Genomic DNA, 16,432 nt, shown 5'->3' with positions numbered 1-16,432 from the left:
ATATGATTTATTCACCTAAAATGTATCAGAACACTGGTGGTGGTGGTCACCAGATCCTAAATTAGATTTATGTACAACAGATATGATGGGTACCACACAAGATGGCAGTCAGAAAATTTCAGAAGAAAGGTGTAGACACAAAGAAGCATTGTGTGTCTGAATTCATGAAGAGCAACCCATGTTGTATGGGAATTAATTGGAATCTATTCAAAACTTATAGTTCCAGTTTATTGTATTGGCAGTCAGAGATAGCAGAGCCAGACTCAGCATAGCCATAACAAAGTCTTGTGCAAAACATCTCAATACAGCCAACCACTAGCTCCTGAACTCACACTAAAATGGTCAGGGATGTCGAATAGAAAGCATGAAGTCTAGTTAGTTTGACAGAAAATATACAATTACTGCAATTAAGACCAGTAAAGATACATAAGAAATATAATACTTAGCATCATTTGTAAACAATACATCATCAGCTCCAGAGGAATGTGTGCTCTCCTTGAGTAAAGAGAACACGAATACAAAGCGCAGAAGCGGTAATATTTGATTCCTTTGACTTGGTTTAAGGAATGTTGATGGAAAACGTCAAGTATTGGAAGGCTGGATGACAGACCAGCTAACTCAGAGAACAGTCTAAACTAAGTTCTGAATAGACTTGAAGCTGGTCACGCAATACATATTTCAACTCTGTGTAAGGGGCAGGCAGACTTTTGTTAATATCTACAGCATACTCAAAATTCTGTCCCTGCCAATGACATTCAAAGAGGTTTAGTTTTGTCCCATTTATAAAAAAAAGGCGCTGTAAGGGTAAAATGCGTTTGTGGTGTACCACAACTGCCATGATCGTAAAACAAATGAGGAACTGTTTGAACTGTAAAGATCCCATATATAGAGCCAGTGCAGACTTGACAAACTGCACTGAACACACACCCAACCTAAGGCACGTTAAGCAACAAAAAACATTCCAGTCTATAAATGACACTGCATTTTAGGAGGACCACTGTTTCCATATACAGATATTTCACTGGCAGCCAAAAGTAGTTAATTCCAGTTTTAAAGTTATTAGTGCAGTTTTAGTGAGACTTGATGAGGGTAACCTCCAGGACTTGAGCCATCTAGAACAAGTAAGACATTGCCTAGCTGAATTGCAAAAGTATTTGAGTGACTAAGCATCTCAAAGTATAAATAAAAGAATTAGTCGTGTTAAGAGGGGTAATAATTTAAATCCAATACATCAACAACAACCGCCACCACCAACAACAACTGGAAAACTACATGATGGTTGCTCAAAGTATGCAAACCTTGAGAAGGTATTTCAACTAATGAGTTTTCCTAAAAGTAGACTGTACCTAAACTTAATTGGGTTTAGACTGGAAAAAAGAATGATACTTGCTACCTGCCACTCTCCCAAGATGTGTACATCTTCTGTAAGCTAAATTGAATTTGTTCAGAGGCTTCTAAAGGGAAAGATGGTCCCTGTCCAGGTTTTCTTCTGGTCCTGAGGTTTAGGTTTTGTTTCGATACATTCTGAACCTCTGAGCTGGTTTCACTTTAAAAAAAAAAAAAGCTTCAAGAAGACTGAAGGGCTGTCTGCTAAGGCTACTGAAAAATCAGCATCTAACATAGTAGCCTTATAACTGAGGTATTTTCAAAATCATGGTTAAGGCAGCAAGCTTTCAAGCACAGATGCCATCTTCCAGAACAGTGGTGCTTCTTTTTTAGCGGTCTCTCTTACTTCAGAAACACAGGTATCTGGCTGTAACTTCTTGGCTACTTCCAGAGTTGTGTTTGCTGATAAACATCTAGCCTGTGCCACACCAGTGAGCTGAAAGACCCCACCTGAGGGTTTCTCCCCTTCCAATAAGGCCTGGTACTTATCCTTTTGATTACACAGAGCTCAGAGTCTCAGATTTACACTTGTGTTTTGGAAAGACTTGGAAATCATAGCTAAAGTGTAAAACTGTTTGATGGTTTGTCTTCATGCAGAATCTCATCTAAAAAGGGACACGTACTATAGCAAAGGAAAATTAAATATAAAACTATTTACATTAAAAAAAAAAATCCACCAGAAAACATCCAGTGTGCAATAGTGTTGTAGCGTATTCAGCTGTAATATAAAAAAGTAAAAGTCTGTATTTGGACGAAAAGTTCTCTTGGTCCATTTTGTCCTTAGTCACTTTTGTTTGTGCCGCCACTGGGGCAGCCAGAGCATTTGAACATTTTCTCCACCAGGGGGCAGACTGCCAGAGAGCAGTGCTGGTGAGAAATGCCAGAGTGCGTTTGTGCAAGGCAGTAAGATGAGTGTCAACCTGTTTCTTGGGCAGTGTGTGTATGTGTGTATGTGTGTGTGTGTTTCACGGCAGTAAGGCTCACAATAGGGACAGACACTGAAAGCACCTATTGCCAGAATCAGCGCTTTCAAACATATCCCTTTCAAAGTTCCCCCAGTCTCTCTTCATCTCTGCCACTGATTCTTCTCGTCTGTCTCCTCCTGAGTGTTCACAGTGTTCTGCCCTGCTGCTGTTCATCCAGCTAGTTTCTCCAACCAGCCATCCCTCCTCGTCTTGGCTAAGGAGGAGGTGCTGATGGTGGGGGTCAAGTGTGAGGTTCCTCAGGGCTTGGAGGCAGAGCTGGGAACCATGGCACTAAAGATGTCGATGAGGTTGTCCAGGCCCCACAGGTAGCCATCCTCACGGTTGCCCTCCTGCCAGGGTGTGCGGTGGTCAAGAGTGTTGGGTGGGGGCAGCGGCACCGTCTTGCCAAAGTCGATCATCCACACACGTGCCAGCCCCGACGCGTCGTGCACAAACAGCAGGGAGCTGCCCACCACCTGAAGACGCAAGAGGTGAGGGTTCATGCCTGTCCAGATTATGTTTACATGGGGAGGTTCTATGTCATTTTTAAAGTGACTTGATGGGCCATTTGATAGAAGATGAGGTACTACAACTTCACTAGATTACTACAGCTAGCTAGGAGGGAAGCATCAGGATCCACACTCCACATGCAAGACTAAACTAAATGGCACAGTGGGGTGATGTTCTTTACCAAGAAAAGTGTAACAACCAGAGTGTACTGTTACCCAATAAACTTGCCAAATGTCCTCTAAAAAAAAAAATGCACTGTTAAGCAAGAGGTAGCTTAGTCTGTGGCTAGCATTCTGTTCCATTTCTATAGCTTAGGGCTTCACTTAGGCCATCAGTTCATCAAAATTGATTAAATGATATAGCTTATGGTAGGCCTGTCTGAATGCACTATGTAAAGAATTGGTTGTTGGCTTTAAATCAATAAATTACACTACCATGAAGTCAATTAAAACAGACCTACTTTTAGATCAGTGTCAAGCTAAATTCTGAAAGTAAGTGGCTCCCAAATGTTGACTTTTCAGTCAGGTTATTAAAAAAAAAAAAAAAAAGTAGTTTTTAATATTGCAGATTCTAACTCGGTTAAACTCATAGATTTTATATTATAGTACATTCCAGCTCAAATAGGGCTTTAAACCATCTCAGTCACCAACACAGGCTTTGTCTACACACAATAGCATGCCGTGCATTAGCCTTGAGAGTGCATGTGCAGTTAGAGTTCAGGTCTCACCTCGTGGGCCCCAAAAAACTCGGACGTCTCCAGCACAGAGCGCAGCTCCTCCAGTCTCAGAAGATAAGTTCTCTGTGGGGACCAGAGGCTGAGTCAGTCTCCATGCAAACCACATTCAGTACATTCCCCTATACTCTACACATACATGTTAGCATTTACTCCAGAGTGTATTCTAACACCCTCTGGTGACCCTGGAGCTTTTACAACGGGCAAATGTACAAGTCAACAGCTCACAAGTGTGCACTTTTGAGAAAGGACTGGGTTAATAACTGACAAGGAACTTCTATCGTTTCACAATTCTTTTACAACTCTGTGGTCTCTATCTCTCTAAGTGGAATTGTTTCCTCCTGTACTCATGCTGTAGATTATTGGAACTCAGACTCGGTTTGGCCAGGTCTCCCCACTGAGGCTTACCAGAATCGGCATGTTCCCATCCACAAAGTCTTTCAGAGCCTTCGTCACCTGCTCTTGGTCTTTGGTCTTTTTGAAGTTGGTGTTGCACGTCCCATCGGTCTTCTGTCCCACACCGAAACACCACAAGATTATTTACAAGCAGAGTGTAAACACATTCAGTGTTCCATTGCAACAGTATAAACACACACACAATGTCACATGGCAAAGACAGTGCTTCCAAAAACAAAAGTAATACATTCTGGTTGACAGGCCACAGGTACAATAATTAAACCAACCTTCAGATAAACGTTAATTTGCAAGCATAATCGTTCCTACACTGAACCGTGAGAAAATAAACAAAACACACGAGCCTTCAGTCTTTAGGTTTCTTGCAGGCAATCTCTGAAAATCTGTTATTGAATTCATGGCTAACTGCGTCAACACACAGGGGGAGATGGAATGGAACCCTCAGTGTGGTTGCGCCATCGCAGATTTCAACAAGTGATGCATGTTAGTAAATGACAGATGACGTTAACCACGGCAGTGTGAATAGAAGGTCAGCACTGGCCTGGGAGGATTTCAGTGTGTGCTGAATGTATTTACATATATTCATCTACACTTGGAATGCCATCCAAAAGCACATACAGAAGGATAATAGCTGGGTCAGCATGACAGTGCCAAGACCACTGGTTTAGCTCAAGACAGCTTTGCTATGCCTTTCCAGTGCTGTTTCATTTCAGAGGCATCTTTTATCATCACAGTTTCTGGAACCCAAGTAAGTTCATATTTTTAGACAGAAATGTAGAAACCCTTTTGAAGGATTTAAATTTTTTTTTTTTTAAAGCAGATGGTTCAGTCTAGAGCCTTTCAAGCAGAAGTATTCTACTGACAAAAAAGTCCTTCAGGGATCTGTCAGAACTGTAGTATTTTAAGAGGAATCTTCAAAGAAACGTAACTAGAAATGAGGCAACTAGCAGAAATCAACAATTTATGGGAAAAGCCCAAAGTTTCTTTTTCTATGGTAGTAGTTATGGGTGTCGTATATCTCATTAGTGATTATGTGCACAGAAGCCCAGTGTGACTGCCGAGGGCTGGTAAGGGGGAGCCATGGCCCACCTTGATGCCCTCGATGCGGAAGCCGAGGGTGGCCGTTGAGCTGAGCGTCTCCCTCCACTGCATGTAGCGCGGCTTGAGCACGGCCTGCTGGGACTGCTCCTCCTCGGTTGGGGCGCCTGGGTCCACCGCCACCATTTTCTCGTACATATCCTTCCTGAGGCGCGGCCTCTCACGTGCCTTGACCAGCTCCTCCTCCAGGTAAGTGCTGCAGGAGGTGGGGGATGGAGTGTAAGTACATTTTGTATAATGCCATGTCAACACTTATGGCTATTTCGTGGCAAAAAAAAGGTATTGTAAGAACCATACAAATAAATAATTAAAGTACATAACTAAAGTTACATAGATGTGAGACGCCAGCATCTTGGCCAGCAGGAATTGATAAATTGTCTGATAATGTCCCTGTGATAAACAAATATAAATTCAAGCAATGGAAATAACCTGTCAGTTGTGGGCAGCGCTGGCTAAATAAAACGGCCAAAGAGAATCTCATTTGCCTACATTTCCATTCATGGGCTTGATTATGCTGACAAGGATTTTAACACCAGCTCAGCTGAAACGCATCAGAAACAGGTCATAACAAGCAATCAGCCACCAATCATTTGTACAATTGAACCCCAGATTCCATGGAATATTCTACACCTCACATATGCGTTTTCTATGCATTCTTCCTATCAGGGCAGCCATTTCACCTACATTCTGAGGTGTACTTTGCTCAAAATAGGCCCAAAAGGACATATCATTTGTGGACTACTCCTCTCATGCTAGCTCAAGTAAGTCAAGCTGTAGTTTTCTAGGCCATGCTGATCCCATGATCTACCCTCTCTCCAGGACACCCTGTCCCTCCGTGCTCCCTCAGGCCCAGGGCTCACCGGCTGCCCATCTTGCAGTCCATGATGGAGGGCGAGTCGAAGTCGGCCAGCAGGTCGTCCATCAGGTTGTAGTCCTGCTCGTCCCGCTGCACCACCCCGTAGTAGCCGGGCACAAATGGCCGCAGCACGTCGCCCATCAGCTGCTCTAGACACAGCTGCTCACACTCGCAATACTTCTTCAGCAGCTTCCCATTCTCGCCTGCCTGGAAACTACCTGTGAAAGAACCGGAGACACAGGAGAAACATACGAGAGTGTGAGAGAGGGGGAGGGAGGGTGTCAATGGTGGGACTTAACAACTGGACAAGAGGACAGCAGGGCTCATCCCAGAGCGAGAGGGAGGGGGGGTTGAACAGAGCTGGACAAAGGAGGCGCATTTTTATCCTGTTCCTAACGCTTTGTCAGTTGACATTGCTTGGGGACACAAAACTGAAGTACAGTCAACTGTAGTCCACTTCTCTCGATCTCAGTCACACACACACAAACATGCATGCATACATACATACACACACACACACGTTGCTGAAAGGTTGCCATGGTATTTGCTGGTAATTTATGCTTCTCCTTCAATGTTTCAGGAATATTAATGTGCAATTGTGACACCGCAGCCTATTTCATTGGGGCGACAGTGGTACAGGAGGTAGAGAAGACGTTTAGTAATCAGAAGGTTGTTAGTTCAATTCCCTGTCGAAGCGTCCTTGAGCAAGACACTGAACCCCTAATTGCTCCTGATGTGCAGTGTGCCATCAGTGTAAATGTAAGTCGCTTTGGATAAAAGCGTCTGCTAAATGACTAAATGTAAATGTTCATTGTGAACTGGTGAGAGAGTCTGAGATCCTGAGTGAGTGAGACGGTGAGAGGGAGGGGAAGGTGGAAATGGTGGGATTCAAAGCCCTATTGTCTCCTTCTCAAGTTGCTAAGTGATAAAATAGGTGCCTTGGTTGTCTTTAGCATTGACAAATCCAATAGATTCACTTTGCAACAACAAAAACAGTAAACAAATAGGTTTAAAAACTACATCAGATCAAGACATACTTAACCCACCTGCATCAACACAAAGAAACAAGACAGGCATCAGCCTATTAGTCAACCACTGCACAATGTGGGAGATGGAAATCTAGACACTAAATCTAATTGGGTCACTCTTTCCAGGTTCTAAATTTGGCTCTAATGATATTTGTAGCCACTCTGCACACATCAGAACAGGGAAGATTCACAAGCTGAACCCTGAGTCATACGCTGGTTGACTGCATGCGCTTCACTGATACGGGACAACATTTAATTTTACAAATGTATCATTTCCTTTAAGTCTGCGCCAGTGAGAAACCAGTGAATACGTTGAGGATGAGTTTTGACAGGAAGTGTATCTTAGCAGTCAGGAAGTGAGAACAGGAAGCTAAAGGGGTGTTGGGTTTTACCTTAAGAGAGAAAGGGAGACAGACAGACATGGAGGTGTGAATGTGTATTCACGCCTGTGTGTGAGGGTGTGAAGCAGAGACAAGGAAAGGATGAAAAAGGAGCACAGATGGACAATGGAAACTGAGAAAGACAGTACTGAGCGGATCTCGAGGTTACCTGCATGTCCAGTGAGCTGCACCCAGGGATAGCACTTTTTGAAGGACACCACAAATGGGGACCAGTGGACCATAGTCTTCAGCTTCCTCCATGACTTTGTCTGCATGGCGAAAAAAAAAAAGAAAAAGCGAAAGAAACCAAGTTTACACCTTTGGACCTTAAATAAACTCCCCGTGCACGGGGAACACAAAGACTGACCCGAGCTGTAATGGATTAAATATTATCCTGGCTGCCACACCTCAGAGCCAGACCAGATCAACAACAGCCCATCTGAAATCACAGGAGGCAGCTCTGCCTCCCCCCGCTATTTATTGATCAGAGGGAACTGAACGCTGGGCAGGAAGGGGCGGAGATAAGATTAACGCGATTTTCCAAATAGACGAGTGACCTGTGCACAGTGTGGCCACTGTGTTGTGCTTTTCCCAGGCCTCGGGGGGTGTGCGAGTGCGTGTGTGTGTGTGTGTGTGTGTGTGTGTAGGGGGTGTGGTCGAAGGTGGTAGTGAGAGCATGGTAGTAGGAGTGTACAGTGGTTGGGGGGTGGAGGTAGGATTTTGTGGGTGTGTGTGTGTGTGTGTGTGTGTGTGTGAAGGGGGTAGGGTGTAGGACATTGTGTGTGTGTGTGTGTGTGTGTGTGTGTGGGGGAAGGGTTGGGGGGGGCAAAACAATGTCCAGGCAGCAGGACTAGGTCACCCCCATCACAGCCTGGGGGTTCTGACGTGAACACAGTACGTAGGTGCTGATTACACACCAAAGTAATTGATAAGGTCAACTGGATGTGTTGGTTGCAAATCTCACTGTGATGCAAGCGAGAAAGATTGTGAATGTGACTCTTTTGCGCGGGGGGGGGGGGGTCTTGCTTAACCAGATTAAATCCTTTACCACAACAACCCACTCCTTTTTAGACTGACGGGATCTAATCACAACCCACACCTGCCTGTGTCTGACCCTGTGATAGGTTTGTGTGTGTTATGCGTGTGATATGCATCACAGAAACAGATGACAAAGGACAGGTAAACGGGGGAGGGGGGGGGGGGGCAGTCTTGTGAGCTACAAGGCATAAACCTTCCTCTGTAGAAAGAAAAGAAAACCTAGGCAAGCCCAGTGCAGCAGACATTACTCTGACAGGAGGAAACAGACACACTTAGCTTTGGCAAGAGCTCAGAAGTGGCAACTTGCCATCTACTACCCAGACCAGTGTGTGTGTTCGTGTGAGGGGAGGGGGTGGAAATCAGTGAGAACAAGTGAAAGAGACAAAAAGAGAAAGTAGAAGAGACAGAAAACAGCGGAACTCATCACTCTTATCGTTGCTTCGGCATCCCCCTATTCGGTGTGAGAAGAGGGCTGTCACTCAGGCGCCCCTGATGACGCACGGCTGAGTGGTGAGGAGGTAAGCCAGGACACGCCAGGTCATGTGGCCCTGCACTCCTCAAGCCTCCTCTGGGGCTCCCTTTCCCAAGCCTCCTGTTCACTTCATCACCCACAGCCACAGTTTCTCCACTAACCACAAATGTTGCAACTAGTTTCACGGTCATATACCTAGGCACATGCATCCCCACACCCATGCACAGCGTGAACTAGAACTCCAATGCATTTTTTGACACGTTTTTTACAACTTCAACAGAAAAAAAAATCCTGTTCTATACAATACTTTTGTAAAACACAGCACACAAAGTTGTTGAATTGGTTGAACCACCTTTCCTCTAGCCATATGAACACACTTCACTGTGTGAAGTCTCGCACACTAATGGGTGGGTATTTAGAGAAGCCGGGGTATCGGGCTGTGGCAAAGCAGAGAAGTGCTGACATTGGCCCTCTGTGGCTGGCTCACACCCATCAGCACATTTATCAACAGCCCTTTCACTGTGACCAATACCCACTATGACCAACCCAGCAAGCCACCACAACCCCTGGATAACAGTTTGCATTGGGCTGCATCAGTGGATGGACATGAAGCCATGTCATCCACCTATACCTACAGTTGATATATTCAAAGCAAAATCATGCCAGTTTCTCTCTTGTTTTTGTAGGCAGCTAGTTTTTACATGATCCAACATTTTGATAGTATATGGTCACATTAAGGAGAGAGACAGAATTAATTATAATTCCCACTAAACGCTTAGTCTGTGGTTTTGTGCTTTAGGTCACTAGGTCTAGCTTTTACAGCACAATGCTACAAGGCAAGTCTGCAGAAGAACTCTGTAATCCCTCTTTAAGAGGTGCAGGTCAGATTTTTTACTTGTGTATAAAGTAGCTAAAGGTTTCTGAAGTCTTCACTAGTTCAATTTGAAACTTTGGTGACCTGTAAGTACAGGCTCTCCTGTGCATTGTGTTAAAGTTCGATTTATCAAATGAATTAGCAAAAGTAATTTACAGTTTGTGTGTGGGGCGCTTCCTAAAATGCAATGCATAGCTCATATTAGGAAAGGAAAGAAATTCAGCATAACCTTTACTCATCTACAAACTGAGCTACATTTTCACACTACTATGTTGACCACTTCAGCTGGCTTTCATTAAAATTTTCAGGGACATCCTGGCATGCAGAGATTCTCCATATGTAATGCTAGTCAACTGTCCCCTGCCCTTTGGGGAATGACAGGAATGTCTGGCTTTCGTCAGGGTGACGTCAGACCCACTTTACAACTGCAGGCAACAACTCTACCATTTTGGTTCTGGTCTGGCTGTAGTCAAAGGTCACCCTGTGTTACAGCAATTTTCTCTCCCTCGTGCTCTGCAAAGATCTCATTGGCATGCATTTTCAGTGAGCATGTGTGTAATCTAGAGTGAATTATGACCAGCACTGCCTATAAGTCTCATCTAATGGACAGCTGGTCATCCTGTCGTCTTACAGGTTGAACAACTTGTATGTATTCATTTTACTTGATTCACCATTGACTCACATTTTCATACACACAGAGAGAGAGAGAAAGAGAGAGCGAGAGCATGACCTTTGCTGACACTAGCCTTTCGCTGTACTGCAGTGCTGTCAGCACGCAGAATGTGGACAGAAGCTCTCAAAGTTATGGCTGATGGAACTATTCACTAGTAAGCTTGCTAAGGCACACTTTGGTGCGATCCCACTGGTGAGAAAGCAACATGAATCAATCAAGACCAAAACTATCCAATAGCTTTGAATCATGGGAATTGAGGGCATTACATTATGGGCAGGATTGTAACCCTTTAATTTGTAAACTGCCACCATCAGCGCATTAAATCAATGTCATATTTGCTATTGTTAAGAATCTTCAATTTTAATAAGATTTGTCAGTTTGGATAAAAGTACTAAATACCATCATAAACATAAAATGGGAAAAATTTTCGGGAACACTAAAAAAAAAAAAAAAGAGCCTACACTTGGCCTCTCTATTCACATCAGTGCTACACAGGCTAGGGCTATGTTGAAGACCACAGGCATACCGGACGGATCTGCAAAAATAGTTTCTGCTGATGAGCATGTCACAGTTCAGGATTAACGCGCACCTCCGCCTGAAGTGTCTTGATATGCGCTCTCTGCGACTCCAGTGAGCCAACAATTTTTTTTTCTAACCGCAGCCTCACCTCATTTTTAAACTGTACCATTTGCACAATGTGATAAATGCAAAGAATGTAATAAAGCAAGCCAAGATCAACCCGCGTAGTTGTCCCTCTATTATAAAACTGGAAAGTGGCGCATTCATTTATTCCCGGACCATAAACACCAAAGTCACCAACGTGGGAGCAGCCTGCTCTTCATTTGCAAATTTTGATCCATTTAGAAATAATGCCTTGTGAAACCAACCTGAACCTGTGTCTCATTCTCTCTACAACCTAGGTCTAAAATGCCCCAAGACAAGCTTCGACGAACACGGCGCAGACAAATACAAATTTTCTCCGTCTGCGTAATACATTTACCAAAGTCTTGCGTCACACCACTCTACCTCTTCCTTTTCAGTGGCATGTCTCTCGATCACGTCTCTCTTCTTGTTCTCCATCCCTCTCCCTATTTCCCACTCTCTTATTCTGTTCATCCTCTCAGTGGCCATGGCCAGCCCTCTCCTCAGTGTTCTCTCCTTTACTCGTTCATAGGTCTGCATTTAGTGCTTCCACAGCAAGCTTTCACTCATACGTATGCACTCACTCATTTGTGCACAGACACAAACTCACAGCATATGCTTATACCCTAAATCGCTCAAGACATAATTTTTTTTTTATAAAGCTGAAGAAAGTAACCTCCATGTAAGCTTACATTTAGTTTTAGAGAACTGAGGATTTCCTACTCGTACTAGAACACACATCTACACTCATCTCAACTAAAGTCCTACCTTAACTGATGTAAAACTAAGACTATACACATCCGTCACCGACTCACACAGCCGGAACACTTTACTACGCACTGAAAACTGGTGAACAAATATAGTATGTTGTAGCTCAACTCTTGTTTTCTGTCCTGGGCTTCCTAAGCCTTCCTCTCTACACACCTATAAGACCCATAATTACACCCTTCCTAATTCTACCCCATTTCTGAGAAATTCCTTGGGGCAAATATAGGCCTACTACTCTACACCGGGGGAGGGTAAACCAGTTCAACAACTACTGTATCTTCTAGTCTAAAAAGAGACTGAAAGGTAAGGAGAGAGAGAGAAAGAGAGATGATTGAACTCTAGGTGTGTTACTCTACAGTACAAAGCACTATGAAAAAAATGACACCTATGTACATATACAGGAGTTTTTACATTTGAATGTTCATCCCTATTTAAAAAGGAAGAATGTGCCAGTGAAAAGAAACAAACCAAAAGACAGAAAGAAAGAGTTCTTTCCACATCACAACAGTTTCCTGTGATCAGGTCTTGAGGGGTGTAGAAACATGAGCCCATCCCTACAGGGGGCTGCTGCCACTGCTAAAACTGAAGGCTGGTTTCTGGCTGGCACGAGGAAGGCCATCTCTCGGGGTTGTTTACACCGAAACTACACCTCCCGTCACTCTCTCTCGGTCTACCTGGTCTTTCTGTATCACATTTCTCTCATCAAAGCTGCATTTCACCTAGGTATTCTCTTCTCACTAAAGGTTTGTATAGCAGTAGTGCTGAATCAACAGCGATTACAAGAGAAGCATGCGTGTGTACCTTGAAGTTCTAAAAACAGATGCTTGCCCAGCTTTGTTCTACTGTATACACTGTGAACTTCTCAAAGTCATACTGTGAACCAGTCAGCCTCTTTCGAGACCTGAGAGCCGAGAGCTGTAAACTTCTTTGGTTTGAGAACGACTTTCACAACGTAAGCTAGTGCTTGTGACAAAACATTGTGACATAGATGTAAGGTTCAGCTTTGTGGAGATCTACAAGATGCACGATCACATCCGAACAAATGAGTGCATACTGTAAATGTGTGCATGCTTCTCAAACAACAGCTATACTGCTAATTAATGTTAGTGTCAAGAGAAGCTTCAGGTTGACTGTCTTTGAGAGTTTGTGTTTGTAAGAGTAAGAGGGAGTAAGAGTGAGAGAGAAAAAAAAAAAAAAAAAAAAAAGAGAAGCAACTCCATATATGGAAACAATGTTGCATAGCAACGGAACCGCCTTCAGCCCAATTTTCCATTACACACTGTCGACCGTGACAGAGATGCCATCAGTATGTGCGTAGGTATTTGTGCAAGTTTTTACATTTGTGTGTGTGAGTACTGTATACATCAAAGAGCGCCCGTCTTCCTTCTCCTTAACTATGTGTCCGAGTGTGTGGCGTGGATGTGTTCCCTTAGGTGTAGGCATGGTAAGTAACTCATAAGGTATTCCCTGGACAACACTACCACTACTCAAAAGACTTGACACTACAGTGCAGCAGTGGCAGTTCCAGTGGTATTCCTCCATGTTTGGTTCAAAAGGTCATCTAAATAACAGACACTGACAACACCAGAAAAGAATGCTGGAAAGACAAAGCACTTGCCAATACCAAAGAGAAAAGGAAACAAAGATAAAAACAAGACTTTAAAAGAGGACAGAAAAAGAAAAACACAGGAATAGATAGCAGATAGCAGAGAGAGAGAGAGAGAGAGAGAGAGAGAGAGAGAGAGAGAGAGAGAGATGCTGTTTATAGGAATGCTGACAGTAACCACTCTTTCCTCAGAGCCAGCCAGGATGCTGAGGCCAAACTTCCTCACACTCATTTTCTCCAGATTGATTCACAGTGACTCAAGCACTAAAGACAAACACTCGCACAATCGTCAGCAGTCGGCCATCCCTCCCTCTCCTCCTCTGATCCCCCCGACACCAGCTACAAACCACCACTGCAAACTTTCCAATTGGGAAGGGGGACTTGAGAGCCAGACTCACGGACAATAACATACAAATAAAAGTCAATTATGCGCACACTTCCTGACAACATTCTGTGCAACAATACTCCCGAGAGTACTGGAGAGAATATCACAGCAACCAGACATTCTCTTGCCTGTTCCTAGAGCAAGGGTTCAGAATGACAGCAAAGACAGTTTATGGCGAGGACCTTCACATGAACTTCTACCTCATCTAGGCGTAGCAAACACCCCATAAAACACAGTTTCATATACATCCATGTTAATGGCCCACTAAAAAAAAAAAAAAAACGTCATCAGTAGAGGGTAATGTTCCCAGTCCGATTCACCTTCAACACATCTGGCTCGAAAGATAAGAGGATATCAAAGAGGTTTCAGTATGAGAGTCTTGGGTAAACAATTTTGAGGATGAGAAAGCAACCAGCAGAGAACAACCCCTCGTTCGAAGTTCTTTGCTCTAATGGGCTCTTATCTGGCTAGGTGAATAGCCTAGCATGACTCAACCGCTGAAGGCTATTATGAGATTAATCCCTGAGCTAAGTGGGCCCAACACCACTTGTTTCTTTGATGAGGTGTCAGACAAACTCACATCTGACATTCACACAGTTCTGGCTGGAGGAGATGTGGGACCATTTACAGTTTAGAAACCAATCCCAGATGAGAGATAAATGTCTTTATAAGTCTTTCTAAAGCCATAAAAGTACCTAAAAGGGGAGAGCCGTGAACACGCATCACACGTTCACTTCATACAGGTCAACCTGCATGTCCATACACATCCAGTGACATGAGCTTTTGAATAACATGGCACCTGATTCCACTTAGGACAGGAGCAGATACAGTTAAATCTTTTGTATTGTGAAATTAATTTTTAATAGCTTGCATGCCATGTACACCACACTATCCTAAATGTACACAGACTTCCGCTGAGCATGGTACGAACTGTGCCTGAGGTTAGGGAGTACTTGGAATTTTCAAGGAATTTTTCCTAATGTTGTGAATTATGGCTACTCTCCAAAGCAGAGCGCTATCCCTCCTCTCCTGTTCACCAACCGAGATGTAGGGCCATCGGTGTGTCTGTAACGATGATAATCAACGTCCTATCAGACCTGTTGCCAATTGTCACATCAGTGCAACTCAGAGCTGCTGGTAAATGTTCTTCGGTTTGAGAGCAGTTCTACATAAACTACACTGAGAACACTGAACGCCACCGTTCACTCAAATAAAAAAAGTGACATTACTGAATAAATACTCAATTATGTCAGTATAGGCAATGCATGGCTTATGACTTAGGCGCCATTCACTGATTAAATCCATAAAATGACCATGAACAGTTTAGTCAAAAAGACAACAACATCACCACAGGCTCACATTTAGTATATAGAGTTATAATATGAACAACTTCAGCTGCCTTGCATACCCTGCCAGCTGCACTAATTGGCTTAGGAAAACTAAATACTCACTCCTGCCACATCGTCTGGGCTGCTCAGCATGTTGTATGAACCAGGGGAGAGACTGTTCGGTTCGAGGTCACTACCCGTGAGGTCGTCCTCGGATTCCTCAAACGATGAAGCAGAGGACAGGCACGTAGAGGAAGAACTTGAGAGTTTTCGGAAAGACAGTGATGGAACAGGAGAGCCTCCACATCCACTGTCCGAGCAAGGGGACTCCTCATCTGGGTGTTGAACAAGAAATTCTCCGCCGACTCCTAAGTCACTGGTTTGTGGAACAGGAGCAGGGCTTGGGCTTGGGGTGATGACAAGTCGAGGAATGGTACCTGGGTAACTGACTGACGAACCAATCTGAACAGGGTACTCTTGTGTGACTTGAGAAAGCGAACATTCCTGGTCGTGGCTCTCAATAGGCCTAACACAACTGGTGTTTCGTTCGCCCCGACACGTCGATTTCGGCGGACATGTGACTTGCGTTTTTGAAGTTTTTGTCATTTTAGCCTTTGTATGAGAACTGATACCAGCACAAGAATGAATTGAGTTTTCCAGCGGTAAAGTCAAATCCGGCGAGCGCTGCTTTACATTTGTCGCTGTAAGCGGGACTGATCTGACCGGTAACGCGACATCCGATTGAGTCTTGCTCTCAGCTGCACCTCTTTCACTGCTCTCTCCAAACTTTTTTTCCATGGTCCACGGAGAGACATTCCAATCATTGTCCTTTCCCGTTGTTTTTGAACCGACACATTGAGAGACTGAGGGGTCAGTGCAAGCAAGCCCGTAAGACGGTGCACCGTAGCCAGGCGCATCGAAGTTTTTTTCGGTTCGTGTGCTTACAGCCGCGTCTCCAATAGTCGGAGTAAGCACATGATTACAGAATGGGCTTTCATTGGCGATTATTCCCTCAGTCTGACAGTTTCTTTGTACGCGCTCTTGTGAAGTTACTTCTAAATCATCGCTGCTCATGAACTTCACGCTCGGTTCAGAGTTTGGTCGGTTATGTGTTAGCCTAGACGACTTACTTTTTTTGTCCCTGTCAAACCAGTTCCCTCCTTGCTCCAGCTTTAAACTCCGCCGGATTCGCATTCGCTTGGCTGCGGAACGTGCTGATTTCCTCTTCTCTTCCCTTCGAACACTCTCAATGGAAGCCGACTGGCCCATTTCACAT

The 16,432-nt window shown here is 44.1% G+C and overlaps 1 protein-coding gene across 1 annotated transcript; it reads right to left on the bottom strand.

Moving 5' to 3' along the window:
• Positions 1–214: 214 nt before the first annotated feature.
• Positions 215–16,425, bottom strand: itpkcb (inositol-trisphosphate 3-kinase Cb). The gene is made up of 7 exons (XM_012836223.2): positions 15,280–16,425; positions 7,540–7,639; positions 5,967–6,180; positions 5,098–5,302; positions 4,003–4,104; positions 3,589–3,660; positions 215–2,827 (listed from the first exon to the last, which is right to left on the bottom strand). Exons 1-7 carry the CDS (start codon positions 16,423–16,425, stop codon positions 2,609–2,611), a joined length of 2,058 nt encoding a protein of 685 aa, XP_012691677.2. The 3' UTR covers positions 215–2,608.
• Between the last annotated feature and the right edge of the window lie 7 nt (positions 16,426–16,432).

This window comes from Clupea harengus, chromosome 9, assembly GCF_900700415.2.
Source record: "Clupea harengus chromosome 9, Ch_v2.0.2, whole genome shotgun sequence".
NCBI lineage: Eukaryota > Metazoa > Chordata > Actinopteri > Clupeiformes > Clupeidae > Clupea > Clupea harengus.
The sequence above is the reverse complement of the archived record's forward strand: the minus strand, read 5'-3'. Positions and strand labels throughout refer to the sequence as shown.